Source organism: Vipera ursinii (assembly GCF_947247035.1).
Source record: "Vipera ursinii genome assembly, chromosome: 3".
In the NCBI taxonomy this organism is placed as follows: domain Eukaryota; kingdom Metazoa; phylum Chordata; class Lepidosauria; order Squamata; family Viperidae; genus Vipera; species Vipera ursinii.
In genome coordinates this window covers 115,146,679-115,171,045 of record NC_139516.1, presented here as the reverse complement: position 1 = coordinate 115,171,045, position 24,367 = coordinate 115,146,679, and the positions used below count along the sequence as shown (strand labels likewise).

Genomic DNA, 24,367 nt, shown 5'->3' with positions numbered 1-24,367 from the left:
CAATTGCACCCATACCTGGACCAGCACCCTGCTCATTGTCACCCATCCCCTTGTAACCTCCCATTTAGATTACTATAGCAATAGCAATAGCACATAGACTTATATACCACTTCACAGTGCTTTACAGCCCTCTCTAACCAGTTTACAGAGTCAGCATATTGCCTTCAACAATCTGGGTCATCATTTTACCAACCTCGGAAGGATTCTACATTCTAACTGCATTCTAACCACTGCACCACCAGGGCTGCAGATGAAGAATTTGAAGCAATTTCTTGAAATCAACTCTGCAAAGATAGCTGAGTGCTATCCATCTTCTAACCACTGTGCCAGCATGGCTCTTACTGTAACACACTTTATATGGGGCTGCCCTTGAAAATGTTTTGGAAATGTGGCTGCACCAGTAATAAATGATGCTGCCTACACAGCACACGTAACACCACTACTCCATGAGCTGCACTGGTTTCCAGTATGTTTCTGGGTGCAATCCAAGATTCTCATTGTCACCTTTAAAGCCCTATCTGAGACCGGGGTTAGCTGAGGAACGGTCTATTTCCAAGAGTTTCTACCCGTCCAACTCAATCCAATGGACTGGGCATGCTGCAGATCCTATCAGCCAGAGAATCAGCTGGTGGGAACTAGAAGAAGCTGTAGCCCCTGTCTTATGGAATATTCTCTACTTGGAGATTAAAATGGCCCCAACCTGGTTGAGCTTTTGCAAAGCTTTAAAATTTTGGCTAAAATTGAGGCCTGGGGCTCAGAATTTGTTAAGGGTCCCATTATTTGGTTTTACTATTAGTTGATCAATTGCCACAGCTGCTGTTTGTACTTATTTTGTGGACATTTTTTAAATGTTTTAATTGATGTAATTGATTTATAATTTTAAAATTGTAAGCCTCCCAAAAATCACTTGGTTGAGTTTGGGGACTCTAGAAATCAAATAAATAAATAAATCCATACCAGTTGATCATGTAACTACTGGGACATTGCAACAGTTGTAAGTGTGAGGACTGGTCATCCCGCTTTTTTCAGCACTGTTGTAACTTTTTTAAAAAAATAAATATTTTATTAATTTTCTATTTTTACAATCAAGTGCCTAACAGACAATGTGATGACTGAGTCCATTAGTGATTCCATGGTACATGTAAGCTTCTTTAAACTAAATCCAATATTACACCCTCCAATACATCCTCTCTTCTTCTGGTAATAGACATTTTTCCACACTAAGCAAATACAGTTCTTATTGTTGGTAGTAAATATACAGTTGCATATCAACATTTGTTATATTTTTCTAATAGTATCAATAATATCAGTTTAGAATATATTTTCTAACCAAAGCATATCTTAATTGCATTTGAATTCAATGTCCATTTAATCAGTCCATATCCTATTTTTGCTTTTTTCAATTTTAATTTCCCATCCATGTTCAAAATATCCCAATCATTTATAATTTCAGAACATGTTATATTTGGGTAACCAAAAGCTCCCCTTATTCAAAGTTCTTAGTGTATTCTTATTTCCCTTTTCATACCAAGATATGATATTCTGATTACAAATCCTATCTATCTAGTTATAATAATACTTCTATATCTAACAATCTATTCTTAACCATATTCAAACATCAAATTGGTAATATAACATCCCCTCTAATAGGTCAAAGCTTCTATTTCTTTCAGTCTTACTCTAGCTTTCTTTCTTTGCCAACTAACTTTCCAAGTCAGTGCATTTGGATCATCAAATAATTGTTCCTCTATTTTTATGTATATTATTTGAAACAAGATAAACAATTTAGTTAAAGAATTTTTGGAAGAACTAGCCCATTGATATTCATTAAAACATCTCCCTCCTTCTCCAGTTTCCCACAGTTTTGTTAACGGCTTTATCTTCCATTCCATCAGCTCTCCTTCCTTATCTTCCAATATGTTCTGAAACCTTGGTTTGTAAAATGTCTTTTCCTTTTCCAATATTATCCTTGTGTGTTCTAAGTTTTCATTTATCTGAGTCTGGTCATTAGTTTCTTCCTTTAGATCCTCAATGTTTGTGTCAGCATTCTCTAATTTTCCTTCTATTTTCTGGGTTGCTGGTTCCTTCTCTGTAGTTATTTCCTGAGTTTGTAGATTTAAATTAGAAAATTGTTTTTTTATCTCCTTTGTTTTATTTTTAATCTCACCATGAGCTAAAGTGATTGTTTCTTGTATTAATTTCAACATGGAGAGAATTTCTTTCTGTGGTTCATCAGTGATATGGCAAACTGAACCTTCTAGAGACAGATGTTAAAGATGTTTTTTTTTAGTATTTAGAACTAAGTATGGAACATCCATTTTATTTTTTTGTAAGTCACCTTTATAAATTTATCCAACCAATTAGCTGTTCTTAAACCTCCCCTAAGCAGATATAACTAAAATTCATTTTCTTCTGTCCAATGAGAAACATAACCTTTCTGTCCAGTGAGAAAAAAAGAACCATTAAAGGTTGTTTAACAATCAAGATTTATAATCCAAAGTGTTCCATCATATCAGGCAGTAGTGTATGTTTCTTCTATTGTGGAAAATAGTTCCACAATATAGTTCTGAAGGTCAGTATTTCTGTTTATAGTTCAGACAGGCCAATAGTTCAGACACGCCCCTCTGAATGTCAGGTGTGCCAGGCCCGACAGTAATATTATCGTCTCTGCCACATAGATAAGCAGCCCCCAAGTCTGTTCTTTTTCTCAGCTGCAATTCTCAAATTCTCAATTCTGTAGAGGCAGCAAGCAAGGAGGGACCCTTGTTGATCATGTGTGGGGGGAAGCATCCCTCCTCGGGGGGAGTGCTTTGGGAAGATTTTCAGAAAGAGGTCTTAAAGTCATAAAGAGAGGCTTAGGTCTCACCCAGTTTCATCTATGTTGCTGTGAGATTGCTTGATAGTGCTTGTTGTCTTCCGTTGACAGCAGCTTCTGACTGGCTATGTGAATGTAGCCAGTGTTCCCCCCACTGGTTTGGAGGGATGCTGCCCCCCCCACATGATCAAAAAAGGTCCCTCCTTGCTTGCTGCCTCTACAGGGCGACTTTCAACCCTTTCCAGGGTCCCCCAGCGGGGCGAAATCAAACATGAAAGATGGAGCCCCATCTTCCTGCATCTGCATCGCCGTGACATCAAAACTGGAAGCCAGCACTGTTGTAACTTTGAATGGTCACTAAATGAATGGTTTTAAGTTGAGGTGCACGTATATATCTTGCTTTATTTGTAAAACACTCCTGAAAAGACAGTTTGTCTGCAAACACAGAGCTGAAGGTGAGACCTAGGAAAGCGTTGTCATTGCTTTGTGATTTAATCAGTGCCTTTTCCTTCACAGTGTTGAGCATTCGAGGAGCTCAGGAGGAGGAACCCACAGACCCACAGCTAATGCGGCTGGACAACATGCTCTTAGCAGAAGGGGTAGCTGGTCCTGAGAAAGGAGGTGGGTCGGCAGCGGCAGCGGCAGCAGCAGCAGCGTCAGGGGGTGCCGGTTCAGACAATTCCGTAGAACATTCTGACTACAGAGCAAAACTCTCACAGATTCGACAGATCTACCACACAGAGCTGGAGAAGTATGAACAGGTACCTGTGACCTTTCTTCCTCTGTTGCACGAGCCAAGCCGTAGTATTAGGTTGGCCTTACCTATAGCACTATCCTCTATCCTCTCTCGGCTCAGGAATGGAAGGTGCATCTTTTGACCAAAGGACTTGGCAACTGTTTTCATTGCCTCTGCTGCTTAAGGTGAAGAGTGAATATATGAAATGGCCACATACTATTTTATTGCATGTAGAAAAATAGCATACAAGAAAAACCATCCTTCTGAGATGCTAATTATTTAATATATAAGACATTATGTCCATGGGAAACATTCCAATGGGCAAGCCTTCATGCCCTCCCCCATTTCAAATGATGCAGTTCAGAAAAGGTATTATTACCATTTGGAAACTCCTGAACACATTTGGAAGGATTTTCTATGGCACCACTTCCGGTGTGGTGTTGGTTCACAATAATGCTCACCCACAAACTACTAGATGCACCCAAGAGCTTTTGAAGCAGTTCCTTTGGGATGTTTTTGATCAACCCCGTATAGCCCAGATTTGGTGCCGAGCGACTACTAAGGAATTTTAAACCTTGTAAGTCTTTATGGGGACGTGGTGGCTCAGTGGGTTAGGATGCTGAGCTTGTCAATCAGATGGTCGGCAGTTTAGCGGGTCGAATCCCGAGTGCCGCGTAGCAGAGTGAGCGCCTGTTACTCGTCCCAACTTCTGCCAACCTAGCAGTTCGAAAGCATGTAAAAATGCAAGTAGAAAAATAGGGACCACTACGGTGGGAAGGTAACAGCGTTCCGTGCGCCTTTGGCGTCTAGTCATGCCAGCCACATGACCACGGAGACGTCCTCGGACAAGTGCTGGCTCTTCGGCTTTGAAACGGAGATGAGCACCGGCCCCTAGAGTCGGAAGCGACTAGCACGCATGTGCGGGGGAACCTTTACCTTTACCTTTAAGTCTCTATGACAAGTGCCTCAATTTGAATGGCAATTCAAGTCGAAAAGTAATATAATGTTGTAATTTTCTAATGTGTATAATAAAAGTTTTGTATCTGCAAGTGTCTGTCATTGATAACCAAACAGAGATTTATTTCCGAATTGCCCTCATATAAGTAGGAGGGAACAGCACTGCAAATCAGGCAGTTTCAGAGGGCTTTCTCACTTTCACTGAACTGAATGGTGTGCACAAGAGATACTTGCACATCTACTATTTAGAAGGTTAAAAAAAAAACCAATTTACTCAAGCAAAAACCTCCTTCCTTTATTGAGATCTATTCATAACAATGTTGAGGGCTTATTTTGTATCTTTCTGTCATATATCTGGAAGAAATGCTTTTGTGAGAGAGGGAGACTGAAAATAAAATAAATTCAGATGCACTATTCCCTATCTCTTTCTTCTATCATAGAATTCATGCGGCATAGAGGAGATTTCCAGGTGGTCTTTCATTTAGGCACAAACAAACGCCAACTCTGTTTAGCTTTTAGCCACACATCAGATAGATGTGCAAATCTGATTTATATTTGAAACATTATACAGGGCTTGGGTAAGCAGGCCTCAGTCTATATGCAGTCCCTGAGACTTTGGTATGCATCTAAAAGCTCCACCTTATTTCCACTGAAATTTAACAGCAACATTTTAGCAGCAGATCACTTAAAAGAGCCTATGATCTAAGATGATATGCAATTTAAAGCGTATGGAAGAACTTTGTAAAAAGAGAACTTTACAGATGTTTTACAATTGATCTATTTAACTTTTGTTTTGCATTCAACTGCATCCTTGGCTACACAATAATTGAGAGGGTCTTAAAACTGAGATTTAAGGGGGGGGGAAATACCAGCCTAAATTATATATCAGAGTACACTGTATACATGTTTTTTTTTCCTTGATGATTCCATGGAAGCTTATTATAGCTGAGTCAGAATGTGTGTTTAATATACATTTATGTATGCAAATTTGTTAAATATTTATATCTGTTTTCTTCCCCCACTCCCCTCTCACTTTCCCTTGCCCCATCGTTATTATTGTACAGTGTTAATAATTGTTTGAGCTATTGAGCAGAAAAGTAGAAAGCTTTGAGGAAGCAAAGAAGTGTGTCGTGCATTCTTAGAGCTGCAAGATGCCACCATACCGTGGTTCCAAGGGTTCTTCATGCTTTTTCTCCTGTGTCCCAGGCATGTAATGAGTTCACAACCCATGTGATGAATCTGCTGCGGGAACAGAGTAGGACTCGGCCTATCTCCCCCAAAGAGATAGAGAGGATGGTCAGCATCATCCACCGCAAGTTCAGCTCCATCCAGATGCAACTCAAACAGAGCACATGTGAAGCCGTCATGATCTTGCGGTCTCGATTTCTTGATGCACGGTGAGCTTTAGACCACACATACATATACTTGCCTATTTGTCTATGACACTTAGGAATCATTTCCAAGGTAGAGAACTGATTGCCCCCATAGACAGAATGTTAGTATCAAAATAATTAATGGGGAGGGGGAGTGAGCTAGTAAACACTTGCTTGGGCTAGCTAGACCCTTTTAATATTTAAATTATTTATTTAATTTGCAACACCAACAATAATTTTGATTAGTACTTTAGTAGTCTAGCATCAAAATTTTCTAGTTTATTACAGATCCCATTATAGTGTCCACATACCCTATGGGATATGAAGACTTTTAACTGCCTATAGAACAAATGGATCCTATAGAACAATGATTCACCATTCTATTTCTTCAATGTATAAGCTAAGGAACGTGATGACTCACATGGTTAGGACCAGGGCTTTTTTTCTCATAGAACACTCAGAACGGAGTTCCGGCACCTTTTTTGGATGGAACCTTGTAGGGTAGGCAAGGCGGGTTGTATGACGTCTGTGAGTTCCGGCACCTTTTTATTTTACAAAAAAAGCACTGGTTAGGACACTGGGTTGGAAGTTAGCAAGCCTGTGTTTGAGACCTGAATGCTGCTACATGACGGGGTGAGCTCCCATCACTCCACGCCCGCTCCTTGAAAGGAGCCTCCCCTCCTCCGAGCCATCCCCCAGGCAACGGTAATGTCACCGGCTAATCCTTTCAGTTTGGAAGCACCTTAAACAAGTGCCTCCAACATAAATAGGTCGGGAACATGAGCTTTACCCGATCCTTTTCGGAGTAAAACCTTTTTCAGTGAATAAATTACAGGCAGTCCTCTGTCTACAACTGGTCACTTAGCAACTGTTTGAAGTTATGATAGACCTCCCAAAATCTACTTATGACCAGGTTCCAGAATCCCAATGGCTGCACACACCCCTGCACCTTAGGCACTTGGCAACTGGTTCAGCTTTATGGTTGACTGCAGTAGACCACGGTCATGTAATTGTGATGTTTTTACCAGTTTTGCTGCTCATAAATCGAGGATTATTAACTTTTACTAAAAGGAAACTATTGCTACATAGTTTCTGATACAAGAGATGCAGTAAATGAGTGATAAAATTATTTCCCCAGAAATATAAGATTAAAAGTACATTAATAATTTAATTTGCCAGATTCAACACTATGTGCAAACAACTGCAACTTCTCTAAGTGACAATATTAGGAAAGTTTACAGAATTGTATTGATTTTATTTATTTATTGTGAAATTTATTTGCTGCCCATCTTGTGTCCAATGACTCTGGGCAGCTTACAACATAAACACATTAAAAAACATTAAAATCATCAATTATAAAATAACACAGCAGATAAAATCATTAACACAAGATGGCAAAGGAGGGAGCTGGATACATGGGGAAAGGGAGCTTGGCCAAATGAACTGATTCAGCCCAAAGTTAATATTTTTATTCTTTAAGAAATTGATTTTGTCTGAACTCAACCATAGTTTTTCATTAAATAATGAGTCAAACAATTTAACTGAAGAAAAACATAGCAGGATGGGCAACAACTTTACAAACCATAGTTTAAGTCTGATTTATGCAAGGAACAGAATTAGATAGCTGAAAAGTAAATTATACCTTATCAATTGGCATCATTATTATTATTATTATTTTGCTCTCAGAAAGGACAAATGAAAAGTGCTTTACAAGACAAAAAGTATCAGAAAACAGCTATAATTAGATTTGTGGTGTAAGCATTAAGAAGATACCAAGTATATTAGAGTTTGCCCTAGAAAGTGAAAATCGGGAAAAAATGACATATCTGAGCATCAGTTTGTTTGTAGGAGGAAAGAATTTCATGGCTCTGAGCCTACCTTTTAAAAAATAATTCTCTGGAATCACTGATACTGATTATCCTTCGTGTTTTGTGACCAGGCGAAAGAGAAGAAATTTCAACAAGCAGGCTACAGAAATTCTCAATGAATATTTCTATTCTCATCTCAGCAACCCTTATCCCAGTGAGGAAGCCAAAGAGGAACTAGCCAAGAAGTGTGGCATCACAGTCTCACAGGTAAGAAACCTGGATGCTCATCTATAGGACCTAAGATGGCGGCCCCTGGAATGGCTGCGGCTGCATTGGCTCTTGAAGGCAAATAGTTTTGGGAGGGATATTAAGGGCTAGTATAGGCCACATGATCAGGAAGATTTTAATGTGTTTGAGCAACATGGTGGAACTAAGGTAACATACGACATACGACCAACAATCTTTGCTGGCATGGCGAGTTTCTAGTTGTTTTGGAACTGTTGGTGAGACCGTTAAAAGTCATTGGCACTGTTTGAATTTGTTCTACCAGCAGCAAGATCTGACTGCTGGCGTAGTGATGGATTGTATTGCAAATCAGGGCTGTTTCCAGAGGAGGAGAGGACCTGGAGCTTATGGAGCGAAGGAACTGGATAAGGCTGTCGGCAGGCCCAGAGGAAGAGAGAGAGGCTTTTGGAGGAGTTGGTGGTGGCAGCAGCGTGCTCCAGGGGTGAAAAGAAGCAAGGCCTCTTAAAGGAAAAGGTGGAAGAGTCAGGATCAGAAAAAGGAAAGAAGGCGAGGTTGTCAGAATACAAGCTAACTTGAGGGCTAATCCACATAGAGCCCCATTTCCATCTGTCCTGTTTGCCATCGTTCACTCCCTAGAGACTAAAATGGACAATGTGAAATTTGAGCGGGCCCCGAACAAGGAGTATATATTGGAGGTGGTGACCCTTTGAGAGCTGTATGCCACGAAATTTCATTTTGATGTATGCCGATTGGTGTACATTCAAAGTGACAATAAAGTTATCATCATCATATAGGGTGGCCGTTGCCCATATAGAAACTGAGATTGTATTATTTGGATCAGGGCCATTATTTCCCAACTGCATTCTGTGCAACCCTTTGATTTCCATGGCAGCTCAGCTGGAATTCCTAAAGAGAGTGGTGATAGGCAAACCAGAATGCAAAGAAGAGCAAGTAAAATGATAAAAGAGGACCGTATGAGAAATCATACAGGGAGGAGGGGGTTGACTTATTCTGCAAAACTCCCAAGAGCTGGACGAGAAGCAATGGGTAGAAGCTTGTTAGAGAGATATCCTACCTGGAACTAAGGGGTAATTTCCTGACAGTGAGAACAATTAACCAATGGAACAGATTTCCTCCCAGACTTCAGCATGCTCCCTTACTGAAGGTTTTCAAGAAGAGATCGCCTGGGATAATGTAAGGTCTCTAGCCATGGGCAGGCAATTGGACTAGAAGACCTCCAAGGTCCCTTCCCAGCCTTATGATTTCTGATCCCTTGAAAGATTTGTTTGCAACTACTAAGTATTTTCACCTTCAACGTAAGGCGGGGATGTGACTGAGTGTCCCTGGATAATATTCTTTCTGCACAGGAAATAGTAATCAGATGCATGTGAATTGAAAATTTATCCAATAAAATTTGCCAGCAACGTTCAAGGAATTCTAAGGCAACTTCTCCGCTGATGGTAGGAAATCTGAAAAAACAGTGTATTTCAACTACTATTAAGGCCACATGGCAGCTCTGTATTGAGAGCAGGGCTGGATTTTCAAAATTACTTCTACTCTGCCAAACAATGCACAGAATACATTGTCTCCAGTTACTGTTCAGTGCATAACATTTATTTCTGAGCTTGCACAGACTTTCCAAATTCTTATTAAAGTCAGTTTGGTGGACTAACTGGACATCTGTATGATGCAGAGTTCTAGCCAGCTCAGTCGCTATTTCACATCCTGGTGAGAATTTCTCTTTGCCCCACCATTTCTAGTGGCTGTGAAGAATGGTTCAATCAGTTTTTGGTGAAATTAATGTTATTCCCAACTTGGCCAGCCTTGCAACAAAGCCTTTATTTTGATAGGAAAGATGCTGAGCAGATTTACAAAGCAAAGAATATCATGATTTTACCAGTACCGTATAGTTTGCTAATGCAGACACAATTGGGAAACCTGCAAACCTGCCAAAAAGGATCTGTTCTGATTTGTTAATACCTTTCAAATGATGCTCAGTGGGTAAATTTGTGCTTTATAATGCTGTAGGCTAAGATTTTTGTTAAGGCTTTGCACGATGTAAATGACATCCTGATTATCCCACAAACTGTTTTCCAGCACAACTGCCTTGAAGATACAATCATATCTTTTGGGAGAAGTCCAAAGAGAACCTGGTTCTGATTACGTAAATTACTGCTTTATTATGGTTTGAAGCTTACAGAAGGCAGATTTCTAATATTATCTTTAATTACTATGCTAGATATATTTATTACTATAAAAGTTAATACTGTACTTAAGGTCCTGTCAGCAGAACTTGGTTGTTTGACTAGTTGTAGCTCTACACTTTTATTGTAAGGAATCAAGAGATGGTGCTTCATCAAAGAACTGAAATATTATGAAAATGGACAAGGCCTTTTCTGTAGCATTCTGCCTTCCTGAGTTTATTTTTCCAGCAGTGCTGGGTATACACAGCAGATTCATGCACTGTGCTTTAGCAAAGTGGGGAAAGTTTACTTGGAAGTATTCTACAGAAACCTGTATTAATTATACACACATATAAGCAGGCACGTGTATTACAAGAGAGGAAAATTTTATGTATGGTTCTGGCATTCAGATTACAGCAAGAAATCCTAATATAAATAGAAACGATTGTAGTAATTGTGGGGAAGCTAAACCAGATATTATTAGAAATCCTAATGGCTTGCATTAAATAGATTTAAAGAAGGATAAATGCATTTGGATCAGGATTCTGCATAGCTTTTCAAACATCTGTGAGTTTCTTTCCTTGATCACCACAATTATTTCCCCCCAAACTATCGGACAAAAAAGGCAACAAAGATTATTTCAAAAAAGAAGCATGGGATGCTGGTTATGTAAACAATGCAATACAGATAGTCCTTGACTTATGACCACAATTGATCCCAAAGTCCCACTGCTAAGCAAGGCAATTTTAAAATCAGTTATGCCCCATTTTATGACTTTTCAGCCATAGTTCTTAAGTGAATCATGCAGTTGTTAAGTGAAACATGCAGTTGTTAAGTGGATCTGGTTTCCTCCATTGCTTGTCAGAAGCTCCCTAGGTAGGTCGCAAATAACAATCCCAGGACTCTGGGACTCTGCAATCATCATAAGTACATGTTGGTTGCTAAGCACGCATAACCTGATCCCGTGACTGTGGAGATGCTGCAACAGTCGTAAGTGTGAGAACTAATCATATGTCACTCTTTCCAGTGCCATTGTAACTCATTAAATTAATGGTTATAAGTCGAGGAATACAATACTCCAAAATTATCATTAGGAACCACTTGGAATCTAAAGATTCAATGGGTTAATCTTGAGCTCAATATTGGCAAGTTTGTTAGATGTAGCAGGAGAATATACAAAAAGATAACTGTGCCAAAATTATGCACAAATGTAAGATGTCAAACAGATCAAAGAGAACAGAAAGTCCAGTAGGTAGAATTCCATGTAAAAATTAATAGCCTCATCCTAAATTGTGAAAGGAAACTTTAAAGAGATTTTTTGGTACATAACTAAAGCTGTTTAAATGAGAGCTATCCCATATCAAAATCAAAATTCAACGGAGATGCTTCACTGCCATATAAAAAAAAAATGTTACAGCTCATGTGATAGTTTAACTAATCCTTTATGATTAAGCCATTTTTTTCTATCCAGGGTTTAGATTAGCCAGTTTACAGGTGGTGTCATGACTTTAACTATTTGGTGATTCCTTTATAACCATAAGATTTGATTGTATCAAAGTCACTTTAATCTAATTAATAGAAGAAATATCATAACACAGACATAAATATTTTTGTACTCATGTATTCATGATATTTGAAAATAGTTCAAACAAACATTCTTTCAATTGAATTACATACTTCTTGTTTTTCTTCTTCCTCCTCATTTTCTCTTCTTTTCCTTCTTTATGAAATGTGTTTCTATGCAGGTTGGTTTTCTAGTCCAACCTCCTGCTCAATATACCATCCCAATTAAATGATTGTCCAGTCTATTTTTGAAAATCTCCAGAGATGTGATTAAAAAACTCATGCCAAAGTTTATCCCTATCAAATTCATATAGGTTATTATATAGCATTCTGTCTTTGACATTCAGTGCCATTGAGTTATATCACCTGGCATTTATCCCTGTTATAAAAGTCATGTGTAGTTGTGGCATTAAGTCTAATTTTAGGAGCTTAATTTCTCTATCGGTATGTTTCTTTATAGTATTTCTCCTGAAAGATTGAAAGAATTTTGGTAATACTGCATGATTTTGATGTGATTTCTAAATCATTTCACTTAGATTCAGTTGTAGTTTTCTAAGTAACATTCTTCAGTCCTCATCAAATTCATTTTTTTATAGATACAAAACAAGGAGATCAGTTGCTTTCTTTATCCAAGATGAAGTTAGCAGCTCCAGGAGCTCTGATCTCACCATAGAATTATGAATGGAGTTGAAAATTCCTTTCAAAGTTTATTAATGGTTTTAGCAGTCAAATTATATCATTTTTTATTATTTCATGTCAGATCCTGTTGTATTCAGGATACTATATGAACACTTGAATTGCTGTTATAGCATGAAACAGATTTCTATGCACTATACATTTTAGTAAGTACTTTATTCAAAATACAGATTTTTTTAAAAAAAAATGATGCTAAGAACAATCCATGATACGCCCTCTACTTGTCCAAGATGTTATATATGAAACCAACATTTCCAGAAAATCTTAATGTATCCTTTTAAGGAAGCCTCATACTCCATTATAAAACAGCCGATTTTGTTGGGGATCTCAAGCAACCTTCATTGTATTTGGGTTTCTGAGGATAATTTTTCTCACAGTTGACAGTAGTGAGTATTTTTGTATCACAATAGCACAAGCTGAGAATACGTAGTTGAACATCAACCTCTTTCAAAAGTTATTTGAAAGAACAAATCTTACCAGTTTTCTTCAGTTACTGTCCTTTATTGAGTCTATCGTGGTGAGATACTACAGCAAGAGTCTCCTATGCATTAAGCTAGCCAAGGTCTTTAAACCTCCCTGCATTTCATAACCATGAAATTATCTAACTTTACCCAACTTTATATAAAATATGTGAATGGAATGTTTCCAATCCTTGTTTTCGGAATACAGCAAGATTGCTGACTTGGGCAGAAAACTTACATTGCTAAGTACTGAAGAAGTTTGCTTTATATGAGTTGTTAAACCCTTTTTCACGTCACCAATACTGACAATTTGTGGAAAGAGACTACTGACATGACACAGGACTTTAGATTGTTATGGGGAAAATGCCCACTTAAATTAGGAATCAGAATAACTGGACACAGATGTTGTCTGTCTCCTTTTCCTCCAGGCTTCTCAGGCAGTTTCAGTTTGCCTGCGCCTTCTATTTGCAATTTTTATTTCTTATTTTATTTTAATTATATTTTTATACCGTCCTTCTCCCGAAGGACTCAGGGCGGTGTACAGGGCAATAAATATAAAAAAGCAGAATACAGAAGTTAAAAAATGATTAAATATTTAGCCCAGTTTAAAACAGTATTAAAACATATTAAAACCCCAACCCTAACCCATCAGACCAGGTCAGAACTGCTCGAATAGATATGTTTTTAAGTCGCGCCGGAAGGAGAGGAGGTCGGGGGCCGTCCGGAGCTCAACCGGCAAGCGGTTCCATAGGTCTGGCGCGCCCACAGAGAACGCTCTCCCCCTGGGGGCCACCAATCGGCATTCTTTGATTGGAGGCACCCTGAGGAGGCCCTCTCTGTGGGAGCGCACTGGACAGAGGGAATTCAAAATCCCTCACAGCAAATGTCTGTAAGGAATAGTAGAATAGTACTTGTTGCCCACATTCCCCCAGTTTTTCCCCATCTACAGGTGAACAACATAGTAGAGAGAAGAAGCATCACGATTAATATGCAGCCAACCTGGAATATTATGATCAACTGACCATGTTTTATACCTTTGACAAGATTTACAAATAGCACAACAAGTTCCAAAGCAAGGACATCCACTCATTGTATAAACATATAAATGCATCCCTATTAGGAAGAAGAGAAATTCAATGAATAAAATCACATTTATTCATGCCCATATGGATGAATATACATGATAGTAATCTATGTTATAGGCTCTTTCCTTGGACTTGGGCATTAGCTACTTCTTCCAGAGAATATGCCTGCTTGTAGATCAATGCAATATCAGTCTCAGTACAGAGATATTGATTAATCCAAACACAACAAGAAGAATCCATTAATTTGCATGCTTCCCCTTGTTGGGGCCAATAAATAACCTAGGGCCATTCTGTTTTCTACAGTAAGTTGGCAATATCCTCTGGCACTGCAGAGTGTATCAGTGACAACATAAAAAGGCCATCTCTATTTCTATAGAAACATCCATGATAGCATTCTGTAGCTCATACACTTCTAGTTTTGGCAGTAAAACTCTTAGAACTATATATCCACCAACACTGTGTCTCAACCAGGGTTTTTTCTATATGCTGTGTGAACAAAAGGCAATGGGAGGGGGAATGTCACTAATCTTGTTATAGTAAGTCAAATCAACTCCTATATACCCCAGAAACCAGCTTTTCTCAAAGTTACCAGGTAGCATCTTATAAGCATATTCTCCACAGATCCGAAAATAGACTGGTTTGAAGTGACATAATACTTGTGATGATGGACAGGAGGCTTATCAGGGGCTTTCAACTTCCACAGGAAATATGCCAATGTAGATTCACAGTCAATGAAGATTCTTAGTCATCCAGGTAGATTCCAGAGGAAAGCATGACATGCCATTTGTCCAAATTAATTACTGTGATAGTCATATAAGATTGTTAATAACATTGCCGTATGATTTTTTAAATAATTTTTTATTTAAAAAATAAGAAAGAAAGAAAGAAAGAGAAAGAAAGAAGAAGAAAGAAAGAAAGAAAGAAAGAAAGAAAGAAAGAAAGAAAGAAAGAAAGAAAGAAAGAAAGAGAAAGATTAGAGAGAGAATAAAAAGAAACAGAAGTTTCTGATTTCCATTGAGGTAATTATAATTACAAAATTGTCTCTTCTTTGTGATTACATACAACATCCCTTATGATTATGAGTGTAATCTTTAGAACTATGAGTCTCTGTAACATTAACAAACATGAATACTAAATGCCAAAACAAGGATTATCATTCAACAGTATAGGAAAGGCCTATTTTAGGGCCACTTGTTACAGTAGTTCCAGCAGGTGTAATATCAGTAAAATCATCACAAACACAAGTGGTTCACATAGGTTCCAAAGGGTACCACCAGAAAAAGCCAGAGGTATAGTTTTGGATACAGAACTTGGGAGTAGTTACCAGACTGGGGACAGTATTGGACAGAAGGGCTTAATTTGAATCAGGTACATAGCTTCAATCAAGAGAACTTTTCTTAATCTGTCAATAACATCTCCATTATCTGTACTAATTGTGAGGGATTTTTTTTTTACAAGCAGGCAACTTCTTACTGAGCATGAAAGTGATCAGTTTGAGAATGGTAGCAGATGAGTGAGTTGCAGATTACAGATCCAGCTTTATATGACACAACAAAAATGTGTAGAGCAGGAGGTATTCTCTTTCTGGATTATCGTGAGTTTTCATTTAATTAATTCTTTAAATTCCTAAAATCATTTTGGACTATAGGTAAACACATTCTGTAATATATGAACTCATGTTGGGAACAACAAACAGTTCCACTCCCATCCTCCAGCATATGAAATTGTACTGTCATATCTTAAGCTGATGACCATATCCTTGAAAATAAGGGTTTTATGCTATCTGAGGCACTCATCTTGCCCTGTTTAATATTTGAGCTACAGAATCTCTATAAATTAGCATTTCAGTAATTCATTCTTACAAAATATACATTAACATCACTTTTTTTGTCTGTAAAAAGTCAAGAACAGTATGAACTGTCTTTCAAAATTTCAAGAAGAGATTGGACAGTCAATTGTCAAGAATGGTATAGGGTGTCTGCTTGAGTAGGGGGTTGGACTAGAAGACCTCCAAGGTCCCTCCCAAACCTGTTATTCTATGTTCTGTGATGCTATATGTAAAATAAGTTTGATTTTGCCTTTTAAACAGCTACATTTTACAGCAGGTTTAAAGTCAAAATATACCCTGCTTGCTTTTGCTCTCTGTAGCAAGATGCACAAGTTTACTTCTGGTGTTGGGGCTGATTTATAGGAAAAATGAAACCTTAGGATGGGAGATTGTTCTTGATAGCTTGCTTCTTGAGAAGTTACCAGATTTATGACTAGAAGAAGTTTAGTATGCCATGTAAAAGCTCAAGCTTCAGAAAAGATTTCACATTAGTTTTTATTTATATATATTGAAACTTGACATTTGGTGATCTATGCCCATTGTCTTGTAAGTTCAGAGGCAGTACAGTTTTTAACTATTAAAAAGTATCATGTAACCACCTTTCTATTCACTTTCCCATCCCCTTTAGCCTCCCACCTTGGTCATTTCTTTGACATCTTATTAACAGGTACCTTTTTTTTGTTTTTTTGTCTTTTTTTCAAATTCACTCTAGGTATCAAACTGGTTTGGAAATAAACGAATCCGGTACAAGAAGAACATAGGTAAATTTCAAGAGGAAGCCAATATTTATGCTGCCAAAACGGCTGTCACTGCTACAAATGTGTCAGCCCATGGAAGCCAAGCTAACTCACCCTCAACTCCCAATTCAGCTGGTTAGTTTTTTTTTCTTTTGGGTTGTTATTGTTCTTTTTTCCAGTGGGGTTTTATTTTCTTTTAGTATAAATGTATGTTTCTTGTTTTTCACTTTGAGTTCCTATTTGATTAGACAATTTTGTTCCTGTCCGTTTTTTGTTTCTAAAGACAATACAGGCTCGCTACACACTTACAATGCAATGTATTGAGGATTTTTACTTAGGTAACATTTTGTCTAAGTTTCTGATGCTGTCAGAAAGAAATGTTGGGTATGTGCATTTTATATGTTTCAATGGTAGAGAGATGAGATAACTCTAATTTTTCATTTGGGGGGGGGCATGAAAAACAAAAGTTTCTTCGTGGAAGACACATTAGTGAAGAAAACATAACATTAGCCTATTTACTTTGATGGTGCTGTGGCTCAAGATGTTTTCAGTCAGTCTGTCTAGGTGTGTATTGTATGGGCCTTAGCCCTTAAATGTTGTTTGCTGATTTTATATCTGTGGGTCTCCTCTAAGCTCGTCCTAGTTCCTCAGCCTTTCCAATGTGCAATTTTCATGTTGGTTATTCAAGGAATAAATTAAATTTCATTACTTTGTGTAAAGTGAAAGAAGTCAGGATAGAAGTTTTAGCAATTACTTGATTTCAACTTTAATATGTAAATAGAGGGGGAGCTTATATATTCAGAATGTTTTATTTTGTAACACTTTGTTTCCTATCAGATAAGCTATAATTTGCTAGTCCTTTATAATTTGGGGGCACTACTTTGCAAAGCCATTGACCTAAGGACTGATCCATACATTTTGTATATTGGAATGTGAAAAACTTCAGCATACATGCAGTTGGAAAACATAACATAGGGTCTGCTGTGCATGATTTAAAATCTGAAGTAAACAAAACTTGAATTTTAATGTCTTTTTCCTACGAGAAACTCTGTCCATAGTATTATTTTTTCCCACCTCAGTGTGGCTAGACCAGGGATCGGCAACCGGAAAAAGGAAAAGAGCCACTCAGAACCAGTTCCATCACACAAACAAAAAAGTGGGAGCCGCAAAAAGTGCGCACGCGTGCGTACACTCACGTGCATGCGCAAAAAACATTTTGTGCATGTGCAAAATGGGAGGCACCTACACGGCAACGGGTCTCCCCTTTGGAGAGGTGCGCGCCATCCCGTTTGCACAGCTACCGCATTCGTCCATGTTTGACGAACGCGGCAGGTCCCTGGACAGGACGGCAGTGGCTTGGAGAGGTGCGCGCGCACTCTCCAAACCGCCGCCATCCCGTTTGCACAGCTGCCGCGTTCGTCCATGTTTGACGAACGCGGTAGGTCTCCGGACGGCGGCGGCTTGGGAGAGGTGCACGCACACTCTCCAAACCGCCACCATCCCGTTTGCACAGCTGCCACGTTCGTCCATGTTTGGACGGCGGTGGCTTGGAGAGGTGCGCGCGCACCACTGCCCGTTCGAAGAGGTGCATGCGCACCGGGCGACTGGGAGCCACAGGAGACAGCTCAAAGAGCCGCATGCGGCTCCGGAGCCACAGGTTGCCGACCTGTGGGCTAGACAATAAACCCTTACCAAATGAAAATCAGTGACCTGCATCTTCCTCCTGAAGACAAATCACTAAGTGAGAATTTGGAAGTACCACTGCAGATTGAGTCCTTGTTCACATTTCAGTTTTGATGAGGGAGAGCAGCTTTGGGTTCACCCTCTGAGCATTTAACTACAATTCCCTTTCTTTGGAAAACAGATGCCATCTTATGTGGCATGGGAATAAAGTTAGAAATTCTGCTACATATTTGCATTGTGTAAGTGGGTACTTCACATTTGTTTGGTAGTCTTGACTTTGCAGTTGCTTAATGCAAGATGGGAGTTGTGCCTGACATGGCCACTGGTGACCACTGACAAATGGTCAGCTTTGTTGTTTCTGGCACTTACCTGCCATAATAAGGCAAACATGGAAAATCACAAACTTCATACTTGACAAGTTACAAGAATTTTCTAGTTACTTTCAAAAATAAATATGTTTTGCCTTATAAGTGCCTCCTTTAATTTGTGGGTTAAGGTCTGTACTCTACTGATGTTGTATAAGAGAGGGTTGTTTTTATTAGTTCTGCCTTATGTTAGCATTGTTTAAAAATGGCTTATCTTTTACCTTGGCAAAATCATAAAATTTCACAAGATCATATTTCATGACTTGATTCACACAAAAAATGCATGTTGAAGAAAGGACAAGACCACTTGCATGCTGAAGAATGGAAATATTTTTGTCTTTTGCCTAAATTCATACTTGTCTAGAATACAATAAAAAATGGAGCAGCTTTATCTATTGCTCTTCTGTACACAAATAAGATGTTTTACCTGCACTGAAACATTCGAAGTGTGAATAGAGCAGGTGTCTACAGTATAGATCCAAGGTAGCTTTTGCTATGCATAGCTTTTGCTATGCAAAATGACATCATATTATTTTAAGCAGAAGTTGTATATTACATTTTATCCTGCTTGTAATTATTTATAACTATGCTGACAATTGGAAGTTAAAAAGTTCTGTAGAAGTTAAGCAGAAAAATGCATTATTAATTCAATCTGTTCCAGACCAACACTTCTATTTGTTCATGACTTTTGATCAAAATAATCTAAAATCTTTTAAGCCATGTAGGGGGAAAAATCTTAGTAAGAGAATTGGGGATAAAGTGCTGCCAACATAGGCTTTATGGAAGTCCTCTGCAGTGTTTCTGCCACATGATGCCAAACAATCACTCTCAGGCTAGAAAGAAAATCCAGGAAAATCAGAGGCTTTATCAGCAGATATAGGAGATGAATAAAAAAAGGCAGAGTCAGAATCTTAAAAACAATAACAACACAAAAGGGGAGAAGTTAGATTTGGTGATCAGCTTTTTAAACAGTATTTTATCAGATAATTGAGGTTAATCACAGTCAAATTCTGCAGAAAACTAAGCAAAAGTTATGAAGAAAGATATGTTCTTTTTAAGGATGAAAAACATTATGTGTATTTTTATTCTTTGGTGACATAAAAAAACCTTGAAACATAGAAATCCTTGAACAAACGGCATTCGGAATAAGTTTCTATTATTATGCAGTCATTTTAAGAGCTATAGTGCTATGGCTGAATATAGTTAGCTGAATACTGGCTGGATGAATACAATACTTAGAGAAGTTATAGATTATGAAATATGCCTTAAAAATGTGCATTAATGCATGCAAATATTAGCAAAATAATTACAAAATTTAAACTTCTTAAATTTCTGTGGAACCTAATGGCTAATTTTACATACATTTCAAAAATTGTGGACTCCATTGATAAACAACTTAAAAATGCAAATGATATATGAATATAAATTTTTAAGGAAGAATTGTCTGGTGTGCGTGTCAAGTCTACTCACACCTACAAAGGTTTCTTTTGTAAGGGCATGTAGCCTCTCAAATTCAGATTTTTTTTTTTTTGTACAAGTTTTGAGTAAGTCTTCAGTTCCTAATAAAATCTGCTTTTGCAAGTATTTTTACTGAGAATAAAAGCAAGGACAAATTTGGGCAAAGAAAAACAAATGTAATTAATTATTGTTCGAGAAATTAAGTACACAGGAGAGTTTCTTGGCAATACTTTTTGTCCATTTTATCGTAGTATGTTGGTTAGAAATGGTTCTCTTATTTCAGGGATCGGCCTGATAACCAAGTACTTGGGCCATACGAGTCTTATAAATACTCATGCCATGTAACCAACCCTTAGCTGATCTTAGGTGGCCAGAAAATTAGGTGGAGCTGGGAAAGAGGGAGTTGCTTCATTTCTGGCTTGCTCAATTTGCAAAGCTACGTTTAGTTTTCTTTTTTATTTTTTTTTTATTTTTTTTAATTCCATTTATATCCCGCCCTTCTCCGAAGACTCAGGGCGGCTTACAAGCTTAGCAGTAGCCTTCATTCTATGTATATGCCTGCTTATTAGGGCTTTCACACACACCCCAAGCGGCATTATTACAAAGTCAGCTTAATTGCCCCCAACAATCTGCGTCCTCATTTTACCTACCTCGGAAGGATGGAAGGCTGAGTCAACCTTGAGCCTGGTGGGACTCGAACCTGCACTAATTGCAGGCAGCTGGTGTCACTTAAGGAGGCATTAGCCCACTGCTCCACCAAGGCTTGAAGGTTATGTGGCATCCTCAATTTTCTTTTGAATCATAGCATTTAACAGAACAAACCAGGCATGTGATCTTCCTGGCTATCTGCCCACATTCCCCTCTGCTATCCCACTTAGCCAAACTAAAACTCTCCAGCCAGAGTCTTCTCCTTTCTATTGTTTCTTTAACTCTTTTATTTTTTCCTGTTCTTTTGATTGCGCCTGTTGTGTTTCCTCTTTCTCATCTCCATTACAGCTTCCTTTTTTCTCCAGTTTTTGACAAACACCAGCACTGACTCTCATCTTGCTGCTGTGGAACTTCTCTGTTCTCCTCCTTCCCTCCCGCAGTGTAAATCAATCACTCTTTGCAAACTGCTTCTTTCACCTAGTGCAGGTGCGCTTAATACAGCCTCTTTTTTTACCCACTGAAAAATTAAAAACAGTTAATTTCTTAATCGTTTAAATGAAATAGACCCCAAAAAAATGAGACCTCCTTATTTAACCTTTTCTGAACTGAACTGGATTTGCCTCCTTAATATTCTTTTTTTTTCACCACTTGACATCGTTTTGACCCCTGTAACACTGAGCTTGTCGATCAGAAGGTCGGCAGTTTGGCGGGTCGAATCCCGAGTGCCGCGTAGCAGAGTGAGCGCCTGTTACTCGTCCCAGCTTCTGCCAACCTAGCAGTTCAAAAGCACGTAAAAATGCAAGTAGAAAAATAGGGACCACTACGGTGGGAAGGTAACAGCGTTCCGTGCGCCTTTGGCGTCTAGTCATGCCAGCCACATGACCACAGAGACGTCCTCAGACAAGCGCTGGCTCTTCGGCTTTGAAACGACTAGCACGCATATGTGGGGGAACCTTTACCTTTAACACCTGTTACTTGTACAGCTATTGAGAGAGGCTGGGGGTATAATAAAAGAGAGGCAAAGTAAATGCAGTGGAATTTATTTCAAACTAAATAATAAAGGGAAGAGTAATTATCAACACATTTCATGGAATCAAATGTTGGAATGGGCTACTTAACTCCCTGGAAAGGGCTACTTAACTTCTGCTCAGTGCAGAATCCCAGTGAAGATATTCCAGGTTAACTAGGCACTGTGTGAATACATCCAGTGAAGGAGAGTCCACTATCATTCTGAGTAATTGGTTCCACTATCAAACTGCTCTTAAAGAAGCCTTTTGTAATGCCTGCAGGCCGGTTGTATCATACAGAGACCAGGCCCACCCCAGCTCTAGCAATGCAAAAAAGAGTCATGATACGCCATGACATGTCACGTGACGTACTGAGTTTGACACCTGTGTTTTAGAACCTGCCTCCCTGTCATTAAATCCTTATTTAAATATAGACGTGCTATTTATTAATGTATTTTATTGGTTTACTCTTAATACAATCAGTTTATTGATTTTTGAAATTTCAGCAGGTTGAAGAACTGCTTGTAAATTACCCTATGTTCTATCCAAAGTCATTCCAATTGAATTCAACTAGTGCCCTCTTAGGAACAGCCTAAGATATTTTCTCAGATATTTTCTGATGACATTTAAAAAAAATAATAAACCAACTATCCAGCCATGTCATTTTCTGAATGTTCTCTCTCCTCCCTGACAATTTGTGCAGATACTCATTCCTTTTCCCAAAAGAGAGGGGGCAGGGCGTTCTGTAGGTTTTAAAACTCACATTTTTACTTTATATTGCTATTTTGCTCTACAAAAGATTGTAGCGAGGCTACAATCACATCCACTACTGGGACCATCTCTAGTTTTTTCTGTTTATCTAAAAATAAAGCATTAAGACCTGGTTCTTCCCCAGACACTAGGGACAGTTGAGTGAGAGTCTGTTTTGGCTGTTTTGTTTTGTTTGTATTTTATATTTATGTATTGTCAATGTTTAATGTTATATAGTTTAAGGGAGGGTCCTTATACCTTATTGGGTTTTCTTTATGCTACTCAGTCATACAATTTTGTTGGGGAGCGTTATAAATGTTATCTCTGACACACACACATTTTTAAGCTATCCAACTCATAGTGACTCTGGGAAGTATGCAAATTAAAGACAACATCCAATACAATAAAAATCTAAAAGTAAAAAATCAAGGACTTAAACACTAATATGCTGATAAAAAATGGAAAGAAGGGCACATAACTAAGGCCAATTATCAGCAGACAGCCAGAACATACAAAGATGAAGTCAGGAAAGCAAACTCTCAGAATGAACAAAGACTTCCAACAGAAATCATAGATAGTAAAAAAAAAAAAAAGTTTCTTCCAACATATTAACAAAACAAAAAAAAAAGTCAAGGAAACTGTAGGTCCACTAAAGAGAGAAGATGGCAAGGAAATAACAGGCAACAGAGAGAAAGCAGAGTTGCTTAACTCATACTTTGCATCACACAAAGTCTTCACACAAAAAGAAACTATAGCCCAACATGCCAGAAAAAAAAAACACTGCAAAAGACAAATTAGAAACAAAAATTAAAATAAGCAAGAAAATGGTAAGAGAACACCTATCTAACCTTGATGAATATAAATCACCAGGGTCTGACAGATTACATCCCAGAGTTCTGAAGGAGCTGACAGATATTATCTCAGAACCATTGCACCACATCTTTCATAAATCCTGGAGCACCGGGAAGTACCCGAGGACTGGAAAAGGGCTGGTGTGGTTCCCATCTTCAAGAAAGGGAAAAAAACAGACACAGGAAACTACAGACCAATCAGTTTAACATCAGTACCTGGGAAGATACTAGAAAAGATTATCAAAAAACAGATCTGCGAACAACTAGAAGGAAACAAAGTTATAACTAGTAGCCACTACATATTTGTTAAAAACAGATCATGCCAAACCAACCTTATTTCTTTCTTCGTCAAAGTGACTAAACTAATAGACCAGCAAAATCCTGTGGACATAGTATACTTAGACTTCAGTAAGGCATTTGATGGAGTGGACCACAACCTACTCCTTGGTAAGCTAGAAAAAGGTGGAATAGACAACATCACCACCAGATGGATCTGTAGCCGACTGGCAACTACTACTCAACACATAGTATTCAACCGCATGGAGAGAAGTAAGCAGTAGGGTACCAAAAGGTTCCGTCTCAGGCACGGTACTCTTCAATATCTTCATAAATGACTTAGACGAGGGAATTGAAAGGGAACTCATCAAATTTGCAGATGACACCAAACTGTCAGGAATAGCTAAAACCCCAGAAGACAAACTCAGGATCCAAAAAGATCTTGACAAACTGGAACAATGGGCCCTATCCAACAAAATGAGTTTCAGTGTGGAGAAAAGCAAAGTTTTACATTTAGGTAGGAAAAATCAAAAGTACAAGTACAGATTGGGCAAGGCCTGGCTTAAAAACTGTAACTGTAGAAGGACCTTGGCGTCCTAGTGAACGATCACTTGACTATGAACCAGCAGTGTGCAGCAGCCGCCAAAAAAGCTAATAAAATCCTGGGTTGTATAAACAGATCACGTGAGGTATTAGTACCGCTTTATAAAACCCTAGTAAGACCACACCTGGAATACTGCAGCCAATTTTGGTCACCATATCACAAAAAAGATGTTGAGAGTTTGGAACAAATTCAGAGAAGAGCAACTAAGATTATCAAAGGCCTGGAGACTAAAACGTA

General features: G+C 38.4%; 1 protein-coding gene across 1 annotated transcript in view; it reads left to right on the top strand.

The window, feature by feature from the left end:
* The first annotated feature begins 3,336 nt into the window (after nucleotides 1–3,336).
* Nucleotides 3,337–24,367, top strand: part of LOC310637215 (pre-B-cell leukemia transcription factor 1) — a 47,480-nt gene continuing 26,449 nt past the window's right edge. The window contains exons 1-4 of the mRNA XM_083357560.1: nucleotides 3,337–3,576; nucleotides 5,715–5,905; nucleotides 7,821–7,956; nucleotides 16,464–16,623. Of these exons, the coding sequence (XP_083213686.1) occupies nucleotides 3,382–3,576; nucleotides 5,715–5,905; nucleotides 7,821–7,956; nucleotides 16,464–16,623 (682 nt within the window). The 5' untranslated portion in view covers nucleotides 3,337–3,381. The remainder of the gene's footprint in view (nucleotides 3,577–5,714; nucleotides 5,906–7,820; nucleotides 7,957–16,463; nucleotides 16,624–24,367) is intronic.